The sequence below is a fragment of the Jaculus jaculus genome, chromosome 3, assembly GCF_020740685.1.
Source record: "Jaculus jaculus isolate mJacJac1 chromosome 3, mJacJac1.mat.Y.cur, whole genome shotgun sequence".
Taxonomy (NCBI): Eukaryota; Metazoa; Chordata; class Mammalia; order Rodentia; family Dipodidae; genus Jaculus; species Jaculus jaculus.
Window position 1 is genome coordinate 116,888,898 of NC_059104.1, and position 23,473 is coordinate 116,912,370.

Consider the following 23,473-nt stretch of genomic DNA (forward strand, 5'->3'; position numbering starts at 1 on the left):
ATAATCTAAACAGTATATTCATACACACTTTGACTATAGATTTAAACCTTTTTTTGTTTTTCTGGCGATGGAGATTGTACCCAAAGCCTCATGCAGAGTAGGCAAACACTCTGTCAACTGAGCTACATTCCTAGCCATATAGTCTCAAACTTGTTTAGAAACTTTAGGCCTCACTTCAAAATAATCATTTGGATGCTTTTGTTCATCACAATTAAACTAAAATATACTTTAAATAAGATGGTATTCACAGTTTTATTAGAAAAGCACTAAGTCGTGGTATACACTTATAATTCCAGATCTCCTAAGGCAGAAGCAAGAGGGCTGCTGTGAGTTCATGATCAGCCTAGGTAACATATATGTGGCTGCAAGGCTACCTTAGGATGCACTATAAAATATGTCCAAAAAAAAAAGTCCAGAACATCAACAACAGCAACAGTAATAATAATAAACTTACTTATCCAAAAGCTACTATAATGTCAGTTTCTCTACTACAAACAAATTTTATATAAGAATTTAGAGGGATTATTTCTACATTTTAATGATTATCTCCAGAGCATAACTTAGAACTATAAAATCAGTAAACTTACAGAGGTGTTTTTTTTTTTTTTTTAAACTCAAAATCACTTTGTGTAGCTGCGTTTAACTCCAAAATATGCATTTACTAGCCAGGCATGGTTGTGGATGCCTTTACTCTCACCACTGTGGAGGCAGAGATAGGAGGATCGCTGTGACTTTGAGGCCACCCTTTAGATTTTTGTTCAAAGAAAACTGCACACTGAGCATCATCTTTAGATATGAATCTGTCACGTGATCTTTGAGATATTTCTGAATATCATCTGCTCTTTCTCAAAGTATAAGCTTAGCAGTTCATGCACCCACCACCAAATCATATTAGGTGCTATACTTTGAAACAGCAATACTGGAATATGACCAAAGATGACCCAAATATCTTTCATCAATATACCTTACAATGAACTAATAGCTAAGGCTGTTAACTGTCCAACATCCTGATAAACTCTGCCATTAGAATCAGCAGGTTCATTCAATTATTACCTGTCCATTTAAGGAAGACCTGATATGTGTTGAGTACTGCAGTAAATACTAGGGCTATTCAAGTACTCTGACAAAAATCCATCTTTCTTTTAGGAAACCTTGTAAGTCTTTCTGATCAAAAGCTCATTGTGGGAGATAGCCACCTGCTGGTATTGGGAGTTACATGTCAGTGCCCCCTAAGAGAAGGAAGAAAAAAGTTAACTAATATAGAAGAGCTAAATAGGAGAGAGAGACAGAGAGAGAGAAGTTGTAGAAGATTAAGGTCAGTCTTCATCATACCCTCTCCAGTGCCTTGTGGCTCAGGTGTTCCCTCTAAGGGCCTGGTGAAGGTTCAACCATTTGGTCTGCCTTTTAGGATATAGAATTTTATGTTACCATTGCCATTTGGGTCTAGATTTGTGTCCCCTACCAGGTTTCCTAAAAGAAAGACAGATTTCTGTCAGAGTACTTGATGACCCACCAAAGGTTAGTGGTAAGACCCTACTGCTAAAGACACCATATGCAGTTGACATGTAAAATGGAATGACATGGCTAGAAGCTGGAAGAGTCTGTCCCTAGATAGTATGTCCAGAGCCAAAGGTGCTACATGGGTGACTTGGGGAAAATGACCAATATCTGTCCAAGCAACTCATGGTTTAACCTACTTAGCAGCAAATAACCTATCGTGATGCTCACAGAAGTGCAATAGCGGCACACAGCCAATGTGGGAACCAACTTCTTTTGATTTGGCTCACTGGTTCTCTCAGTGTAATGGAACCCATAGCTGGAGCTGGGAAACAAGTCAGAACCAATCCAAAACATGAGCCCTTTCTCTATTATCAAGCTACCATCAATTGTGGGTTGCAAGAGGTCCTACTTTTATTAAATTCTCTATAAAAAAAATAAGGGTTATCCCATTTGTCTGGTGCTAACTTACTCTCCATTGGAGAATCTGCTTCTCTTTTTCAGATAGACACAGATCCTAAGGACAGAGACACCCCATCATACTTCAAAAGGGCCCCAGCTGAAACTAAGAATAATTGGTGAAGCAAGCAAGGGTGCTGTTTTCTTGGTGAACCTGGTACCAGCACAAGGGTGAAGGAGATCGACACAGAGAACAATCAACTCCTACCAAATCAGATATTCAGAGACACAGAGGCTCCCAACACCTCATCACTGAAGCAGTCCAAAAATGAACCCAACATGGCTCAAGGAAATTTTGCAGAAGAGTGGGTTGAAGGAATGTCAGAGGCACATATTGGGTCATGATATGCAGAGACATTTCTCCTACCCATAACTGTGGGCTAACTCCACAATGCGTGACCCATAAATCTCACCAAGGAGGGTCCAAGGGGAAAGGGTAAGACATGGATGAGCTTAACAATGGTAGCAACTTGACTGTATTCACTGAGTACAAAACTAATTAACAAAAAAAAATGAAAAAAAAATACTAGGGATAAAAATTGAAACATCACTTTTATGGCATGATAATTTACTATTAGAAATAAAAAGATGAGCAAAAATTTACTTCCTCGCATAATGAAATTCACATAATAAAACTTTAAAATGGTTATAATTTGAAAGAAGTAAAATAATAGAAAAACCACAAATTCAACATTTAAGTATACTCATATTCTGTGTACATATAAGGATAAGAGAAATGTTGGTCTGAGATTACTAGCATATTATCTGTTGAGGTCCAGCCTCAGTGGGGTTGTAGAACTCGAAGGGAATGTGTGGAGTCAGTATTGTGAGGAAATGATTCAGACCAGTAGTTCAGGTGAAGCATACTGGACACAGAGAAAAAGTCCTCTTTGTTATTTATACATTATATTTTTTGTAAGCAATACATAGCAATTTATTCATGTGGCTTCTATTCTGTAAGTAATCTTAGACAATATCCTCCTTGGTTTCCCTTTCTTCTGCTTAACTCATGAATCTCTTGCCCCATAGGCATTCTGATAACATCTTAAACAAGAAAGTCAAAGATTGCAAGCTGGTTAATATCTTACCCAGGTTCATGGAAACTATCCAAGAGCCCTGGCAGGTAGCTCTTGTGGTTATAAGGTGATAGACATTTTTTACCTCAGAAAGGGCAGTGTTAGCCACTCTCAACATAGTATTACCTTGTGGCCTGAATAACAGTATGTTTCTGTACTTATAATCCAGCACTGATTTAATTGTCTTTCTATGACCTTTATTTGTTGCTCCATTTTACAGTTTGGCTTGACCTTACAAGTCTCTATATTAAAGGAAGATTTTGATATTTAACCCTTTTCCCATCTTTCCAGACCATCCTTACTCAATTAATAAGACTATGCCCCTATATATGATAAAGGTTGATCTATCCAACCAGTGTTTGCATTATTTTATGTCTTTCCTTTAGGAGCCCACCAAACTCTATTGTTAATTCTGAAAGTTACATATTATGTTTTATTTGAAAGATATTTACTTTTGCTCCCTAGCATAGGTTCAGGAAATGTGCCCATTAATTCCTGTAACCATCTGGACAACAAGAATTTTCTTGTAAGTAATGTTTCTTGGGAATAATTAGTAAGGCATGTAGCATAGCATTGCAAGGAACATGTCTCATTAGATGAAATATACATTTGTGGTGTTGAGAATCTTTGTACATTCAAACTAGTTGTAGTTTCAAGATCCATAATCTGTTTACCTGTTTAAACATTATAGCCTCAGAAATTTCTGCAGAAACATTCCTTTCCTATTTAATCATTGGTGACTGTATAAAAACATCTTAATTTGATTCCCCTATTACTACTGAGAAGGGGGAAATGAAAGCAAAAATAATCAATAATAAACTTATAGTAATTCCAAAAATTCCAAGAAAAAGATAGCAATAGTGCAAGCTGTCAGAAAAAAAGGCACTCCAAAAGGTCACTGAAAGACTACTGGGCCCTGCCAAAAAAGTATTAATTGCCACAGCCCTGATGAATCTTGTCCCATCAGAATCACACTCCAGAGCTGACCATTGCTGCAATTTGGCCACTGCCAATAATCAAGTTATTTACAAATTTCACAACATTCAGCTTTACCCCACCAGAGCAGAATTGATAGAGTTACAGGTAATAATGCTGCATGAGAGTTTCAAATATGAGTGATTCTTTCTTCCTGACTTTCCAGTAAGCATTTGTAAAATATTTTTAATATTCTCTTGCTAGTGAAATAAGCAAAGTGCTAGTATTAAATCCCAGTGTTTCATTGATTGTGACTGTAGCTAATAAATTTCAAACTTTCCGGGTTTCAGAACTGCTTTGGCAAAAACTTACGAAGTTACATTTTGTGCTTCCATATTGATGGGACTCACTGCTCATTTTTTCATGCTCCATAGCTACATTCATTGACAAATGGTGAGGAGGCAATGGTCTCCATACACAGTTGATCTTCTTTTCCCCATCCTTTTTCTGCTTTGTCCCTCAAACTTTCTTATGGCTATTACTTGACTTCATTCATTTCTCAATATTATGTACACATTCATGTATTTAATGATATTTTTCAGCTCCCACTCAGTGCCAAGCACTGTCACAGGCCCTTGGACACATCAGGGAACAAAGACTACACAGTTGTATCATGATGGAATTGACATTCTAATTGAAAGTGACAGAAAATTACCAAAGTGAGTAAATAATATTTAACTAGTGTTGGGACATAATGAGTGCTATGAAGAAAAATAAAGCAGAGAATAAGGAAGGAATTGTGAAATGAAAATTTAAAAGAGAAAGGTCAAGAAAGACTTTGCTAAGATGGTAGAATTCGAAGGAAAGCATTATGTACCTGTGGTAGAGTGATGGAAGTCTAGAGAACAGTTCAATAAATTCTAGAGAACAGCTAACATAAACACCTGGAAACAGGCTCATACCTGGTTACCTAAGGACCATCACAGATGGACGGGAAGGAAGGGCAGATGACGTCTGAGAAACTATGTGGAGCCAGATGGTGGGGCCCTAGCCACTGTGAAGATTTTAGCTTTGACCCTGAGTGAGGTGCCAGGCAAATGCCAGACACTGATGGTTTAAACAATAGAAACCTGTTTTTTTTTTTTTGTTTTTTGTTTTTTTTTTTTTACAATTCTGACCCTGTGAAATCTATTATCACGGTGTCAGAATGATCATTTTTGTGAGGTCCTTCTTCCTGGCTTATGGATTACAAATTTGCTCTGTTCTCACATGCATGAGAGAGAAAGAGAGAGAGAGGGACAGAGACAGAGAATGTAAAAGAGATATATAGAGATACTTTTCTTCTACACTCATAATATGTCTCTCTTCTGGAACACAACTAGAAATAACTATCTCTCATAGACCAATGTCTAAATGTCACCTGCTAGGTCAAGTGGCTGCATCTTTTCAAAATTTGTATGCTGCTATCATAGTTCTTAATGTAATGGGTATTAGCAAGTGGAATCATTGGTGAGGGATTAGATAATTAGAGGAGAGATGTCATGAATGAAATTTGAGTACCACTATAGGATTCTTGCCCCTCCTGTATGTGAGGCATAGTGAGAAAATATTGTTTTTTAACCAGAAAATGTTGCTTAAGGACCAAAAATCTGTCCATCACCAGTAGAAGCACTTATGTTTAATATGTGAGATAGAGTGAATATGAGTACTAAAAATGATTATAAGGTGTTACATGATAAATTGTAAAAAATTAAATTTTTATTAATCAAGGTAAACATTTAGGTATCGGAGACCTGGGAGATATGTAACCAAAAGTTAAAATTTGGATATAGTTAAATTTAAAGTGCCAGTTAGGCTGGGCGTGGTGGCGCACACCTTTAATCCCAGCACTCGGGAGGCAGAGGTAGGAGGATCGCTGAGAGTTAGAGGCCACCCTGAGACTACATAGTGAATTCCAGGTCAGCCTGAGCCAGAGTGAGACCCTACCTCGAAAAAAACCCAAAAAATAAAAAATTAAAAAATATATAATAAAAAATAAAGTGCCAGTTAAAAGTCTAAATGGTAATGTGGAGCAGGTCACTAGACACCCAAGCTAGAACTCCAGTTGCAGGCAATTTTTAAAATCTTACTGTTATGAAAAATGTTAAAGGAGGGACCACCTTTTAATTAATTAATTAATCAGTTTTGCGAGAGAGAAAGAAGCAGATATACAGAGAGGATTATCCTGGCAGGTCCTCTAGCCACTGAAGATGAACTCCAGATGCATATGTCAGCTAGTACATCAACTTTTAAGGTGATACTGAGTCGTCAAACCTGGGTCTGTAGGCTTTGCAGGCAAGTGCCTCCACTGCTGAGCCATCTCTCCAGACTTAGAGGGTGGCTTTCAAGGAAAGAAGTAACAAGCCTGATTTTTAAGATGTATAATATTAGGAGTTTGATAAATGAGGAATCATTAGCAGAGAAGATTAAGGGATATGAGAAAAACTACATATGACATCATGTAAGATGTTAGCAGTGTTTTATGAAAGAAGTGATCCATGTAAAAACTAAAATCAATACAAATACTCATCGGGGGATAGAGTGGTAAGCAGAATTGGGTACTTAAATATAATGGAATATGACTCAGCACCAAAAAGTAGTGCATTCAGTGCATGCCACAGTATTGATGAACTTCAGAAAAGTTGTGCTAAGTAAAAGAAGCCTATCACTTACACATGTATGCATAGAGACCGCACCTTGTATGATTTCATTAAAATAAAAGCTTTAGAAAAGGCACAATGATAGACTTGGGAGATATGGGCTTGAATAATTTTTAGAACCTCATTTTAAGACAAGTTTGGTGATCACGGCACACCTGTACACACTCAGTAGAAGTCACTGAAGTACAAATGTATGAATCTGATAGCCTATAAAATGAACTCAGTGCTATTGAAAGGTAGAGAGGAGATGAAGAAAGAGTAGGGGAGAGACAGAGGTAGAAAGAGTAAGGTGAGCAGCATGGATAGGCTTTTAGAATTTTATTATGAAAATCAGAAAAATGATGGAGTAGCTAAAATAAGGCATTGGAAAGAGATTCCCTTTAGTTTATTTTCAGATGGAAAAGATAACAGAATGCTTCATGCTGATAAGAATAAGCCAAGAGACACTAAATAATAATTTTTAGAGATTCAGACCAAAGAAAGAATTACTGAAGTAATGTTCTTTAGGGAAAAAGAACTACAAATTGAATGGTTCACTGTAGAACTTAATCACTGCATATATAATTCAAAAAATAAAATAAAATAAAATAAAATAAAATAAAATAAAATAAAATAATACAAGAGACAGGGATGTGAGGCTATATATACTAATATGTGTATGACTCAGTGACAAGCACTTATAGAATTACTTTCAAATTTCTTTCTTTTTTAAAGTGCAGAATCAACAACTCAGTTCCAGGTCAGAGAAGATATGTTGAAAAGTTGACCAAGTGTGGTTAAAGGAATGGTTTTTAACTTGTTCCTTGTTTTAGAACTTTGGGTTTTAAATTGAGATCAGTCTACATAGCAGGGTTTGTTCGTGTGGGTAGTTTTATTTATTTTTGTTTTATTAAAAGAATCACATGGATATAAGTCCAGGTATACAGCTGTCTTGGGTGTTGGATTTACACCAAGAATAGTGTTTTGCAATTGTGACATTACTAGAGATATGGAAATTGTCATCTTCTAGAAAGTTATCTTAATAATAAGAAAGAAGTAGAGGTAAAGGAGGGAAAGTAGAGTGTGAATGGGACATGGTCAATCATTTTTACATTTTCATGAGATGAAAAGTGTCTGCAGTCAGGAATCCTTTTCAGCAGGAAGAAAGGAACAAAACAACAGTAGATACTCTCTAGAGAAGAAGATGCCACAGAAAGACTGAACTGTTGGAAAAAGTAAACTAAGTAAGCAGGAAATGTTGCAAAACAATATCACTGAGAAGCCATCTTACTTTATGCTTCATTTATTTATTTATTTACTTATTTATTTATTATTGTTTTTTTGAGTTAGGGTTCAACTCTAGCCCAGGGTGACCTGGAATTTACTGTATAGTCTCAGGGTGGCTCCAGTGTGCTGGGATTAAAGGCTTGTGCCACCCCACCCAGCTTACTTTATGCCTTTTGATCTCAGAGATCACATTATTTATTTAATTACCTACCAGTATTGTCATCTCATAATGATCACATATACAATTTAGTATACTATTTTCCATCAGAATTCATTAGTTTTCCTTGCTATGTGACTGATTAATAACTTTATACATGGCCCCTTCTAATGCTATAGTATTATCTTGGACCTACCATAAATCGTTGCCTAATTAGTAAAAGGCTGAAACATATATGCCTCTGAAAGAAAATGAATCTCATTAGATATAGGTGATGCATGGGTTCAATGTAAACTCCCGACACTGTCCATAGGAGATAAAATGACTAACCAGAAGTATTGGGATTAGATGGGTAAAACTCTGGAATTGTATCTAAATATGATTTTGATGGATGACAAAATATATTACCTTCTGAATACAGTATGTTTTATTTTTAATTAAAAACATTACATCAGATACAGGCAAGACATTGTAAGATGTAGGTTGCTTCATTATTTTTGTTAGTAATTATATACAATGGACTCTAAGTAGGCTCCCTTGATAAACTAATAAGAAAACCTAGAAACTAATGTCATTTCCATGCCAAGTATAAAAGTAAAACATGGCTGACCAGATTCAGTATCCAATACTGTTTCAATAGACAAGGTCCTAGTCACTGACTTACCACAAGTATATATACTCTTTCTCATTCTCCTTCGCAAATCTTTCTTGTCTGAAGCTGAACCCTTAAACTTCTTTATATAAAAACTCTTCAGGAATGCAGAGATGTGTTTATTTCAAATTACAAAAATTTTAAAAAGCACGATTATCAGACAGTTGTTAAAAGGGAATGTAATTAATCTGAGTATAAATTGCTGTTCTGTTTTCCTAAGCCTCATGAAGTATTTTCTTATTTCTCTGACTTTTATAAACAAGACCTGTGCTTTTAATAATAATAGCAATAGTAATAAATAATTAAACTTTGCTTGTTTAAAACTCAAAAACTAAATTTTCAGCAGTTTTGTTCTGTGTGGCAAGCTCTAGGTTGCTTAAACAACCATGTATCCAGCCTATCTCCTAAGACAAGGGACTCATTGATATCCCCTTCCCTCAACTCTGATGCTTCAAAAGGTTTTGAAAGTTTCCATTCTCTCATCTTATCAAGTTCCTGGTGCTCTAGGCAATGTATTCCTCACTGTCAGCATAATCATGACAGTCAACTATTAAAATGACAACAAAGCAATTTTATCACAGGAGCTCAGTCTCCTGCCTTATGGTATGTGGAATATGTGATCCTTAATATGCACCTGCCATTCTGATGCATGTCAAGACAACCATGCACACATCAGCTGGAATGGTCCCTTGTCATGCACCATCTACAGGAGTGAACAGACAGCACAAGAAAGCAGAAATATAGAACAGGATGCGACCATACCTGGAGAATGAGGTGGAGGCGAGCACATCAGAACAACCCCCTGGCCTTCCCTCACAGAGACAGCACTTCTTGTCCGGCCACTAAAATTCCCCAGATCTGTCAACATAACAAAGTATTTAGAAGCAATAAACAAAAATATCTAAAGATGTATTATTATTATTTTATGTTTTGGTATTTCAAAGTAACATCTTTCTCTAGCCCATGCTGACCTAGAACTCACTATGTAGTCTCAGGGTGGCCTCGAACTCTAGGTAAGCCTCCTACCTCTGCATCCCGAGTGCTGGGATTAAAGGTGTGTGTCACCGCAGCCTGGCTAAAGAATTATTTATATGTAACTATTACTTCAATTTCTATAGTTATCCTGACAGGGATTCTTGTCAGTGAAAGTAGGGTCAGTCAGAAAAATCAATCTTTATCATTCAAATTTAAATACAATTTAAAGCAATACCACATCATTTCTAGTTAGAGGGCATATAAGTTGTTAGACCAGAAAAAAACTAAACAAGACAAACTTTGAATATATAACCTATTCTATTACTTATTAGTATTTCCTCCACATTAATCTATTGACTGGTAAAGCCCATTCATTCATAGCAAGGAGAGAAATAGAAGTAGATGTGGTTTAGGGTACCTTGTGTCCAACCTGTTACCTTAGTGTACATAACTGACATGTTCTATAAAGGCTAGCATGATTTTGCCAAATGAGATAAACTTTTGTATTTTAATGAAAACTAAGGAGTATATGAAATGTTCTTTTCTGCAAGTAAGAATGTGAAAGTCAGGGAGACTAAAGTACATCCTATGAATTAATTATATTCATCCATTCTGATTAGTCTGTGATAATTACAGTGATTGAAACTTATCTGTGTAAGGGATGAGAGAAGTGGATTCTATGGTTTCTCTTAAATTATGTCATATTTATATACTTTGAAAAGACTTTCCCCCAAAAAAGGTCCAAAAGGATATGACATATATTTTTTGTACTCTTGTTGCTTATTAAATCTATTCATAACTCAGCATATGTGCTCTCTTCCCTTTCTTAAACTAGGCTAATCAACTTCATGATTTGTAGACTAGTTCTTGCAAATAGTGTTTATCACTTCCTTAAACAAACATTATCTTAGAATTTTGCCTATGTGGTTTCCCTTGTGAGAAGCTTCTTAAAATGTTCTGCCCGTCTTTCTATTATATATGAATTAGAGCAGTTTTTAAACCTTGTAATTATTCAATCTAAAATAGTATGTTCCATACACACTGAAGCTTCAAATTTAGTGTTTATCAATTTTACTATTAATTCAATTAAATAAAGAAAATACATTGGATGAATGTGAAGAAGATAATTTAATAATCCAAGATATCCTTAGAGATATTCTACATTTTTTGGAACTGTAACTAAACCCAGGGCTCTGTGCATGTTAGGCAAACACTATAATGCTAAGCTATATCCTTATCTTTTTTAACTTTTAATTTTGATATAGTCTTACTTCTTGATGTGCAATTGAACTCTTCTATAGTTCAAGCCATCTTTGAATTTATAACCCTTCTGTCCCAGCCTACCAAACCACTAGGATTACAGGCCTATCCCACCAAGCCAAGTGTAGTGTATGTTATTTGTTGCTAAGGGCAACAATTTACTTAATTGATATGTTCATTGACACATCTTTTTTAAAAATACAGCCATAATGACTGAGAACTTAAATTCACCAAAGATATGATGCAGTTAGAGAAAAGGGTATTTATTGTTTGATAATGAATACATACAAAATTCTATGCTTCATATTAAATGAGTAAGCTTTCTGCAAAACAGCATAACAAATGGGAAAGACTTTGGTGTGGAGTTTGGTTTTATACACACACACACACACACACACACACACACACACACGCACAGAACACAACCATTGAAAAGAGCAAATCACAACAGACTGTAAGAGACTTGTGATTTTCATCAATTAACAGGTGTTTGGTACAATTTCATCCCATGGATGACTGGCGAAAAGTGCTTGGAGTGTTATCATCTGTAATTACTATAGAGGCATCTGACATGTTTTCTAACACTGACTTACAATATGACCGAATACTGAAGTCTGTCATTGCTTTTGTTTGCTGTGTGTTATTATCACGAGGTTTATTCTAGTCAGTGGCAGATATTTTAGTTCTAAGCAAATACCCTGTATTGAAAGGGGGCAAACTCCATTATTAATTTTGACATTAAAAATGTTAAAGTGGCTAAGAATAAAAATAAATGAATAAAAATAATTGTATCAATTCCTATCATACCTATAGTATGACAGGCAAGTTGGAAAGCAGTTGTTAATAGTTATGCTTTAAAGATCACCAGCAATGTGTGTGTGTATGTACATACACATGCATATGTGTTCAAATCCAGGGCCTTGGACATGGTGGGTAGTGCTCCTAACTGAGACTTATCACTGTCCTGAAGATCACTAAATATGTGTGAACAGCAGAGACAAATCAGCAGTGTTGCTGAATAATGAGTTGGGAAACCAAAGCAGATGTGTCTCATTCTAAGCTTTCAAAATTCCCATGAGGACAGAAGCAATTCAATAATTTGAACAAGGACCAATTGAGTTTTAAGATTTATTAATAGTCTTCCAGAAAAAATATTATATTCAAATAAGCTTTTGTGGGCTTAGGAAGAAATTATAAACTCAGGTTTCACACTTTTGACCAATGTGCAAACAGATAAGGTAGACATTATAGCCCCATTTATTAAAAAGGACATTGAAATCCACTAAAGGTAAATAACTAGAATAAAAACTCATGACCACACATGATAAGTGCCTTTTACATGATTAATTCCATTTGGCAACTAGCAAGATTTTGGCTTATTTTCCTTTTTTACAACTAGATCTATACAGTCTGTATGCTTAGACTGTTTCCAGCCAGTTAAATTACTTCTGTAAACTTTTCCTGTATTATTACACATGGAATAATGCTGCAATCCTTTTAAATAGTTACCCTGAAACTTCTGTGAATAAAACGCATTATCACCATTTTCAAAATGTTATTTAATAAAACTTGCTTCTGGAGAATATCAGTTGAGCTAATTATAGGTATCTCAAGCACACACTACATTATGCTAAGATAAGAATGGAATTAAGATACAGCTGGGACATGATAAGGTAAATCTATAAGAAGCAATGACAGGCTCTAATGAAACTACTCAGGACTCTGTTTTCCTTGGTTATATATAGCAGGTCAGATGAGTAATGACTTGCAATGAATTGCTGTTTTCACTTTGCATATTATCAGACATGAATCACCCAGCCAAAGGTTTGCTGAGTATAAGCAGGATCTGAGGAAACCCGCTCATGTTTGCCCTGGATGAGGGACTATTAACCACATTAGAAGTGAAATAGTAAATTGTCATTGCCTTTGCAAAATAAATAAATAAAAAGACAGATTGTCTGCAGTGTGTGATAAAAATGTTTCTGATGCTAGGTCTTTACTCTGGTTTCTCATGTATCACAGAAAAGCTATTGCAACTGTATCACATGTGTAGAAATATAGTGTATTTATCTGAGGTGAAGGGAGCTTATGCACCCTAGCAGAAGATCTAAATCCCATTTGATAAAATGTGATGTTCTCAGTAAGCAAGTATACAATTAATCTATTTGTTGACTTCTTAAGTCTATTTTTCTTTGATTTGTTGTCAAATTCAGCCCAGTCTTATTTCATTAAAAGTCTTAGGACATTATTGCTGAGAGTATTCATTCATATTTCTAATTATAAGATTAGGGAGAGGGAGACTGAGTTTAGGGCTAGCCTGAGCTAAGTAGCAAGAACCTCATCTCGGTTAAGGCCTTTCCCTGCAAAAACAAAGGACCTACTTTCAATTTCTCCAGGACTCATGTAAGCCTTGTGTCTGGAGTTTATTTGCAGTGGCTGGAGGCCCTGGTACACACATTCTCTCTCCCTCTCTCTCTCTTTCTCTCTTTGTTTGTCTCCCCTTCTCTCTTTCTCCCCCTTCCCCCCCCTTTCTCTCAAATAAATAAATTATATATATATATATATATTTTATAATATATATATATTATAAATATATATATATTTAAAAGAATAAAGAAATAAAGGAAGAGCCTAAGGCAGGGAGGGAGGGACAGAGGTAGAAAGAAGGAAAAGAGAAAAGTGGGGAAAAAGTGGGAATAAGGAGAAAAAGGGATTAGGAAAATGTAAAGATGTGAACTGGGAAATAAAAGGGAAGTAACAGTGAATGTTCAAAGACTTTGAGAAGTACAGACACACATGGGAGAATAGGATTATTTACAAATCAGCATATTAAGTCCTAAAACCACAGATTGTTTTTATTGTTATTTTTCATTAAGTAATCTCTTTCTTGTCTATAACTCCGTACTCTATCCCAACACAATGTCTCCTTCTTACCAGCACAATGTCAACCTTGGTCACAGCAGCCTATCTGCTTATTTGCTCTGAGTTGTACAAGGGAACATCCATAGTAAAACATAGTCCATAAGGCAAGCTTCACTCTAACTTCATGACCATGGGCAATGCACAAGTCTTTGTGCTGCCTGGTGATACTTGAATGCTGATGGAGTCTGTATCTTTTCTGTATTTTACATGATAATTTTATTTCTCTTTTTCAAAACAACCTCCATTTCTATCCTGACACCTTACCTCCTACTTCACAGAAAGTATAAGTAACTGCAAACACCTTATAGTATGCACTCCACCCATGAGTACTTTACTGTGGTATATGCAAATATTCTTCCATAACAAAGGATCCCACTGTGGGGATTCCTGAAAACCAACTTAAGCTCTCTACTCTTCAAAGACTGATTTCCCTAAAGAGAAAGAGGAAACTACATTAACAGAGATATTATACTTTCATAGCTTCTGCTAATGTGTATCACTTATATTCATAACTAAACAGCCAATCCTGAAATTATATTTTTAAAAGGGGTTTGGCACCAAAAGATCTAGATTTGAATCTTGCTGTCACCATTTTTTATTAGTTATGTACACTGTGTATAAATTCATGGAGGTACCAGTATTAGCCTCCTTGCCACCCACCCCCTGCAAGGACCCTCCCTGTTGGGGAATAGGGGTCATGTATTCTGGGGTTAACCAACAGATATAGATAAGAGGCAATGTCTTTGTGCATAATGACCCAAAGTGCTGCTCTAACATTTTTTCTGCTCCCCTCTTCCCCAAATTTCCCTGAGCCATGCTGGGTTCATTTTATGTCTGCTTCAGTGATGAGGTCTTGGGAGTCTCTGTGTCTGTGGATATCTGGTTTGGTAGAAGTTAAGTATTCACTGTGTCTATCACCTCCACCCTTGTACTGGGACCAGGTTCTCCAAGGAAGCAGCACTCTTACTTATTTCCCCCAATTACTCTTAGTTTCACATGGGGCCCTTTTGAGGAGTGATGGGCTAGTTCTCTCCTTAGGAACTGCATCTAACAGAAAAAGAAGCAAATTGTCCAATGGAGAATAAGTTAGCACCAGATAAATGGGATAAGCATTGTTCTTTTAGAGAGAATCTAAAGGCCCTGTTGTAGTCCACAATTTGTGGGAGCTGGATAATGGAGAGCAGGCTCATTTTTGGATATGGTTCTGACTTGCTTCCCAGCTCCAGCTATGGGTTTCATTCCACTGAACAGATCAGTTAGTCAAATCAAGAGCAGTTGGATTCCCACAATGGCTGTGTAGCACTATTCATGTGTATGAGCATCACATCAGGTTGTTGCTGCTGAATAACTTAGACCACAAGTTTCTTGGTCTTATGTTGGTCATTTTTCCCCAGTTGCTCATAAATCACCTTTTGGCACTAGACACACTAACTATTTAGGGACTGACTCTCTTCCAGGTTCCATCCAGCTCACTCCATGTTCTGAAACAACAGCATATGGTGTCTTTAGCAGTAGGGTCTTACCACTAACCTTTGGTGGGCCATCAAGTACTCTGACAGAAATCTGTCTTCTTTTGGGAAACTTTACAGATTTCCCTGATCAACAGCAGGTTGTGGATGTAAGCCACATGCAGGTCAGTGCCAAAGAAAAGAAAGAAGAAAAAAATAGGTAATATGGAAGAGATAACAAGAGAAACAGAAGAGAGAAAAAGAGAAATAGGAGAAAATTAAGGTCCGTCTTCATCATACCCTCTTCAGGGCCTTGTGATTCACGTGTTCCCTGTAAGCTTCTTATGAAGTTTCAACCATTAATCTGTCTTTTAGGATGTATAATTTTATGGTACCATTGATATTTGGGTCCAGTTTTGTGTCTCCCACCCCCATTCTTACCATCCCCACCCACCCTATTGTTCATTCCTTGAGATGCTTATTAGTTATATCAGCATCTCAGGTAGATTCAGGTTAGGAGCCATAGAGGAGTGAGACTATACAACGATAATCTTTCTGTGAGTGGATGAGTTCAGTGACAATGATCTGTTCCAGGTTAAACCTTTTATTTTTTCAAATTTCATTGTGTCATTTTTACTTCCTGCTGTATAGATTTCCATTGAGTCAATATACCACATCTTGGTTATCCATTCATGTAATGATGGACATCTGGGTTGATCCCAGCTCTTAGCTATTATGAATTGAGCAGCTATAAACACAGTTGAGCAAATTTCTCTGAACTTACTCATGGAGCTTTTGAGATAAATGTCCAGCAAGGGAATAACAGATCTGTGGGTAACTATAGTCATCCTTTTTAGGATTCTCCATATTGCTTTCCATAGTGGTCATACCATCTTGCATTTCCACCAAGAGTGGAAGAGGGTTTCTATTTCTCTACATACTTGCCAGAATTTATTTTCATTTGAATTTTTAAATGTTTGCTATCCTTATTGGGGTAGTTACTTGGCCCAAAATCTGAGCCCTCGATTCTGTTCCATTGGTCTATACTCCTTTTTTTAATGCCAGTACCATACAGCATTTATTACTATGGCTTTGCAATGTAGCTTTAGATCAGGTATGGTGATATCTCCAGAGGTGTTTCTTTTGCTGAGGATGTTCTTGGATATCCAATGCCTTTTGCCTTTCCATATGAATTTTGAGATCATTTTTTTTTCTATATCTGTGAAGAATAATATTGGGATTTTGATTGGTATTGCATTAAATCTGTATATTGCCTTTGGTAAGATTGCTATTTTTACAATGTTAATTCTATATATCCAGGAGTATGGGAGGCTTTTCCATTTTCTCAAATCATCCTCAGTTTCTTTTTTGAGTGTTTTAACTTTTTCATTGTATAGGTCTTTCACATCCTTGGTTAATTTTATTTCGAAGTATTTTGTTTTTGTTCTTGCTGTTGTAAATGGGAAAATGTCATTTATTTCTCCGTATCCTTGTCTTTTGTATACAGAAAGGCTACTGATTTTTGTGCATTGATTTTGTATCCTGCTACTTTACTGAAGGAGTTAATCACCTTTAAGAGTTTTGAGATGGAGGCTCTAGGGTCTCTTATGTACAGCATCATGTTATCTGTGAATAGAGATAAATTAACTTCTTCCTTTCTAATTTGTATCCCTCGTATTTCTTTGTCTTGTGTTACTGGCTGAGTTAGAACTTGCAGTACTTTATTGAAGAGCAGAGGTGAGAGCAGACACCCCTGTCTTCTTCCTTATCAAATTGGGAATTTTTTCAGTATCACTCCATTAACTATTGTTTGGGCTTTAGAAGCTTTATATATAGCTTTTATTATGTTGAGATATAAACCACCCATGCAAATTCTCTCCAATGATTTGACTATGAAGTGATGCTCCATTTTGTCAAAGGCCTTTTGTGCACCTATTGACATGATCATGTAGTTTTTATGTTTAAGCTTATTTCTGTGGTATACTACATTGACTGACTTCAGGTATGTTAAACCTCACCTGCGTTCTTGGGATGAAGCCAACTTGATCAAGGTGGATAAATGCTTTTGATGTGTTCTTTGATTTGGTTTGTGAGGATTTTGTTCAATATCTTTGCATATAAGTTCATCAAGTAATTAGGCCTATAGTTTTCTTATATTGTAGCATATCTGCCTGGTTTTGTTATTAGGGTGATAGTAGCTTAATAGAAAGAGCTGGGGAGCTTTCCCTTTTCTCTGATTTATGATTGTGATATCCTCTTGTTGGATCATTCCCTTGATAAGAGGGAAGTGGCCTTCTTTGTCTTTTTTGATTACTTTTGGTTTGAAGTCTATTTTATCCGATATTAGTATACCTATGACTGCTCATTTCTTATTCCCACTTGCTTGGAATATCATTTCAAACCCTTTCACCTACAGGAGGTATCTGTCTTTAGTGGTGAGGTGAGTTTCTTGAAGATAACTGATTGAGGGTTCTAATTTTCTAATCCACATTGCTAGCTTGAGGGGTGAATTAAGGCCATTCATATTTAGGGTAATGACTGTGAGGTTTGATTTGATCCCTGCATATCATGGTGGTTTATGTGTTTTAGTGTTTTCTTGGACTTTGTAGTTTTTTTCTGTGTTTTCTGTGTTTGGTTATTGTGATCTTCTTCTTGTAGGCACTTGAGATTGATTATTTGATTCTTCTGTGTGGAGAATTTGCTGCAGTACACTCTGCAGAATTTTGTGTGTGTGTGTTCATAGAGTTGTAAAGCTGAGTTTTATTGTGGAAAATTTTTCTTTTACCATCTATTCTGAAGGATACTTTTGCTTGGTAGAGTAGTTTGGGTTGGAAGCCATAGTTTCATAAACTTTGCAGTGTTCCATTCCAGGCCCTTCTGGCTTTCAGGGTTTCCATTGATAAGTCTGAAGTAATTCTGATGGGGTTAACTTTAAATGTAATATGTTGTTTTCCCCTAGCTGTTTTTAGCACTTTCTCTTTGGTATTAATATTTAGAGTCTTAATGACAATATGTCTTAGAGAATTTCTCCTTTGGACCAGTCTGTTGGGAGTTCTGTTAGCTTCTTGTAACTTCATGGGCTTTTCTTTTGAGAGTAGGAAAGTTTTCTTGATAATTTTGTTGAATAAGTTCTCCATGCCTTTGGTCTGAATTTCTTCCCCTTCTAGTATTCCCATGATCAAACTGTGGGGATGTTTAAGGGTATTCCACAGTTACCTCATGTTCTGTACACAAAAATTTTTGAACTTATTGAAACTTTTGGACTCACAAACTGATTCTTCTGTTTTTTCTTCCAGATCTGAGTTTCTATCCTCCACATGGGCTGACTCTATTCTTGAATCAGCTTCTATAGAGTTTTGGACTTGTTCAATTTGGTTTGCATTTACTACTGCTTCTTTATATATAGCTTCCGTACTTCTGTTGAGTTCCCTTTTTACCACATTTTATGATTTTCTTGATACTTCTTAGAATTCATCCTTACATGTCTTTATGTCTTCATTGAGCTGAGCCAACTGATTATTGAGGTTCTCTTTATTTATTTATTTTATTTATTTACTTATTTATTTTGCTCTCCTTCATATCATTTAACCATCTTTGGGCACCTTCCAGGCTCTTATCTATTAGGTCTAGTGTAGCAAGGGCAGCATTAACATGATTATCGGCCCTTTGTTGCTTTTCTGCAAGTTCTGCTACTTGCTTGGTCAGGGTTTCATAGCTTATACCTTCATTTTGGGGTTTTGATCCTAGTGTGTCTTTTATATTTTGACTAGAGACATCCATTGTGAGACTGGGTGATGTGATTTCATTGAATTTACCTGCGTTTTTCATGCTTTTTAAAAAATTTTTATTGAGAACTTTATTGTATGAACATCTTGCATATTAGTCATACTCCCATTAGGTTATAGTTTTATGTTCCCTCTCCTCCACCCCTATTATGCTGAGGTCCCTCTTTAGTGGGGTTATGGGTATTCACTGTGGGGTCATGAGTGTACCAGTCCATCTCTTTGGAGGTGGACAATGCCTCAGAGTACCTCTCCCTACCCTGTGGCTCTTACATTTTCTCATCACTTCCTCTTCTACAATGTTCTCTTAGTCTTCGAGGGCAGCTCAGAAGTCTGCTTAAGTGTTGAACTCTTTGCAGTCTCTATTTTCCCTGCTTTGGTGAGTTTTATTCCTTTTGCACTGTGGTCTGCCCATCACAGTGTAGGAGCCTTATTTAATTTAGAAGGAAGCTCTAGTCTACCCTTGAAGTGTGTTCAGTGATTATTCCCTCTTATGTTTGCTTCCAGTAGGCTTCTGGTGGCAAATGGGCCTGCCTGCTCAGAGGTAAGGAGCCCATGAGGCTCTGGCCAGCATCAGAGGACCTGATGTTGAGGCTTGGTGTGTGTGGTCAGGTGGGCCAAAGTGGGCATGGGGATAGGCGGTGGTGGCAAGTGGGATGGCCTTCGGAGCCTGAAGGTACTTGTGGAGCTACTCTGGTCTGCTTGGGCCTGTGCACAGGGGTGGGAGGTGGTGGCAGGTGGGATAGTGTTCCAGAGCCTGGAAGTCAGGGGTGGAGCTAATCTGGTCTGCCTGGGTCCATGCAGGCAGGTGGAGGTGGTAGTGAGTGGGATGACTATTGCCAAGCCTGGAGACTCAGGTGGAGCTACACTGGCCTGTCTGTGTCCCTGCACAGTGGTTGGGGGCAGCAGCAAGTGGGATGGTGATCCTGAACCTGGAGACATGGGTGGAGCTACACTGGCTTGTTGGCTTGTGTCCATGCACTGGGATGGGGGACAGCAGGGAATAGGCTTGGATGCACAGGCAGTTGCACTGGGCAGGGAAAGTGGGGTGGCAGTCATGCCTGCAGGGGAGCTGGGTGGGTGGGTGGGGCATGGATTGGGGGTAGTGGGACAGCGGTTGTGCAAGGCATGGGCATGGAAAGGTGGTCACACAGTGTGGGGGAGTGTGATGGGGCAGCGCCACACAGGATGTGTGAGCGTTTGACCTTGTGTGGTGATACAGGTGGAGCTATGCTGGCCAGGGTACCCTGGCCTACAGTAGTAGTGCAGAAGGAAACTATGGCTGGGACTATGGCTGGGAAGGCTGCTTGAGGAGATCGGGGGACTGGTGGACTACCCAAGAGTGTGGGAAACACTGGATCCCACTGGAGGTCTATTAGAGTCTTCTCCCTCCAGATGACCCAAATGAGCCCTTAATGTCTTGCCTTTCCTTCCCCCGGGATGTGTGGTGCAGTTAGGCGGATGCCATCTTGACCTGAAGTTGCTATCACCATTTATTATCAGGATTACCCAGGGCCAATTTTTTATCTCTCTAATGTTTTACTTCTGGGAAAAGTTTGAAAAATAATATAATAATATAATTATAAATATTTATATATAACATAATATGTATACACGCACATATACATACATACATATATATATACATATATATATATATATATATATATATTATATTATATCATATATATACATGTTACAGTGGTCATTTGAGACAGGTTACCTCATCCATTATATCTCTGCTGCCTTGCCTGAAAAATGAAGACCTTAATATCAAGCTCAATGTTTTTTTTAAGAGTCCTAAGTATAAAAAGGTATGCAGAACAGTTAGCACAACAACCCATGGGATGAAGTAAATAGAAACGGTTAATGTCGCCATTGTTGTTATGTTCCTGTTCATAACATGAGACTCTCATGCTAATTTCATCTCCCTTACTGGTTAGCTGTGCAAATTGCGGCAGCAGTTAAACTATTTGATGTTTTCTTTTTGTTTAATAAAGGTTTTGGGTTGCTCCATACAAAGAACCCATGTGCTTATGAAGGGTTAAGTGTGAGATAACAGTGATAGTGGATGCTCCCCTCCGGTAAAAGGATGCATTTTCATGTGTTTAAAACAAGGCAAGCCAAGGAAATGACTAGAAACCAGTTTTAGCCTAAAGAAGGACAGTTTTCTGGGCTATATATTCTCTAAAATGCTTAAACACGCCACAACCTTGATTTTCATCCTATCATTCTAGCTTATATCTTTCATAAAGCACCAATTCCATGATATGCATAGTTCCATTTTTATAAAATTTCCTAATACCCATCAATGCAATGAGAACAAATAGTGCAGACATTTGGTTTTTAATATATTTTGCTAACAACTTCACAAGAGAGGGAAAGAATTGTCAACAGTATAAGAATGCATAACCCTTTTTTACACAACTCCATTTTTCGATAGTTTCTTGATGATTGACAAGATTGACAAGGAAGTACATTTCATTTAAAAATCTTTTATAGGGCTGAAGAGATGGCTTAGCAATTAAGCACTTGCATGTGAAACCTAAGGAGCCCGGTTCAAGGCTTGATTCCCACAGGACCCACATTAGCCAGATGCACAAGGGGGGGGGGGCATGCATCTGGAGTTTGTTTGCGGTGGCTGGAGGTCCTAGTGAGCCCATTCTTTCCCTCTCCTTCTCCCCCTCCCTCTCTCCCTCTTTCTCTCTGTCTGTTCCTCTCAAATAAATTTTAGAAAATTTAAAAAATTAAATAAATAAATAAAATAAAATAAAAATCTTTTATATAGGTCCTGAAGAGGTGACTTAGTCATTAAGGTACAAGGGCTAATGACCTGTGTTTGATTCACTAGTGCCCACATACAGCCAGAAGCACAAAGTGGTACATGCATCTGGAGTTTGTTTGCAATGGCTGGAGACTCTGGCATGCCCATTCTATCTCTGTCTCACTTCTCTTTATATCTCTCTGCTTGCAAATCAATAAATAGAAGCAAATTAAAACTAAAATCCTTTTATGCATCTCTTCACATAAAATAAGTTATAAATAAAGTAAAATATGCAATATTTTCATATGTTCTTACTCATATAAATAATAACGTGGGCCTGTATATGTACTTGCTCAGTTGTATATATCTAAGGTTCCTTGTTTCAGGAAATAGTGGTTGAGTGGACACAATTATTTCAATTCTCATTTGCAGAGAAGTTTAGTATATACTCAGACTTCCTAGTTGTATTTATTTTTGGATGTGTTTGACAGTGATGGAGCTTTTCTCAGCTTTTGGTAGTGTGGTAACTCGAGAGCAAGGGTGTGGAACCTCAGGGCCACACAAAACTCTCAGTGAGTGTGTGCCCACTGGGTTCTTGTCATGAATTTTGATGAATGAAGTTCATAAACTATACATGGTGGAGTTTAGAAAGATTTTATTGCATAACTTACAGAGATATCACTTAAGAGAAGGGAAGAAGGCAGAGGTCCTGCTCCAGAGGAAGTTTGCAGAAATGGGAAATCCTAATTGGAGATCCTAAGTGGGTCTTTTTTGGGAGGACTTTTACTGGGATTTGTTGGGTAAGGGCTGAGATGACCAATGTAGTCCCTACCTTAAATATACAAGTCCCACCAGCATTCTATAATAAATCCATTTACATTTTAAGAAAAGTAAGTTTGTTCTTTTAAAAGGGTTATTTTCTTGTCTAGGAGAGGAGGAACACTTTCAGAGAAGAAAAAAAATAAGGAAATTGAGTCCCTTCTGACATTTTTGATCTTCTATTATGGTAGAGGCGAGGCTGCAATGGCTCCTTTAGAGAAGAAAGAGATAAGAAAGAAACAGATTCCCCTGTTCAGGCTCAAGGACATTTCTCATCTTTCTGCATTTTTAGTTCATTTTGGGGGCCTCTATTACCCCAAACTTCCCTCACTAATAGCCAGATGGCTGCTATAATATATAATGGTAATAGTTAAGCATTTCTGTTTTCTGTGAACTCACAGTGGTTCTGTCAGATCTGGGTTCTCTAGGAAACAAGTATGCTTTGTTGGTCAAGAGCACTGATAGCTATCCCATCGTTGATAAGAGAATCCATCTGCTGTATACTTTTTCTCTCTTGTAGAGTTGATATTGCAACCTCCAGTGGCCCTAGCTTAGAACACCTCCTCTGCACAATGCAGTTATTTCTTTTCCTTTTCCATATATTTAGTAAAACAAAAATAGTTCACTGGTGAGCTTATATTTCAGATACTGTCATTGACTACTATTAAATTATACCTTTTATTCTGAGCATTTTATATGTTAGTTAAGCAATAGCTTTTCCTCGTTCAGATCCATCCCAGTGCCACATTCATTGCATGAGAATCTCATTTACGGTTTCTTTT

The 23,473-nt window shown here is 37.1% G+C and overlaps 1 protein-coding gene across 3 annotated transcripts in view; it reads right to left on the reverse strand.

Moving 5' to 3' along the window:
• Cntn5 (contactin 5) overlaps positions 1–23,473 on the reverse strand; it is a 1,203,203-nt gene that overhangs the window by 384,121 nt on the left and 795,609 nt on the right. For all 3 annotated transcript variants that reach the window (XM_045146290.1, XM_045146292.1, XM_045146289.1), the window contains one exon: positions 9,484–9,579. In XM_045146290.1, coding sequence (XP_045002225.1) covers positions 9,484–9,579 — 96 coding nt within the window. The remainder of the gene's footprint in view (positions 1–9,483; positions 9,580–23,473) is intronic.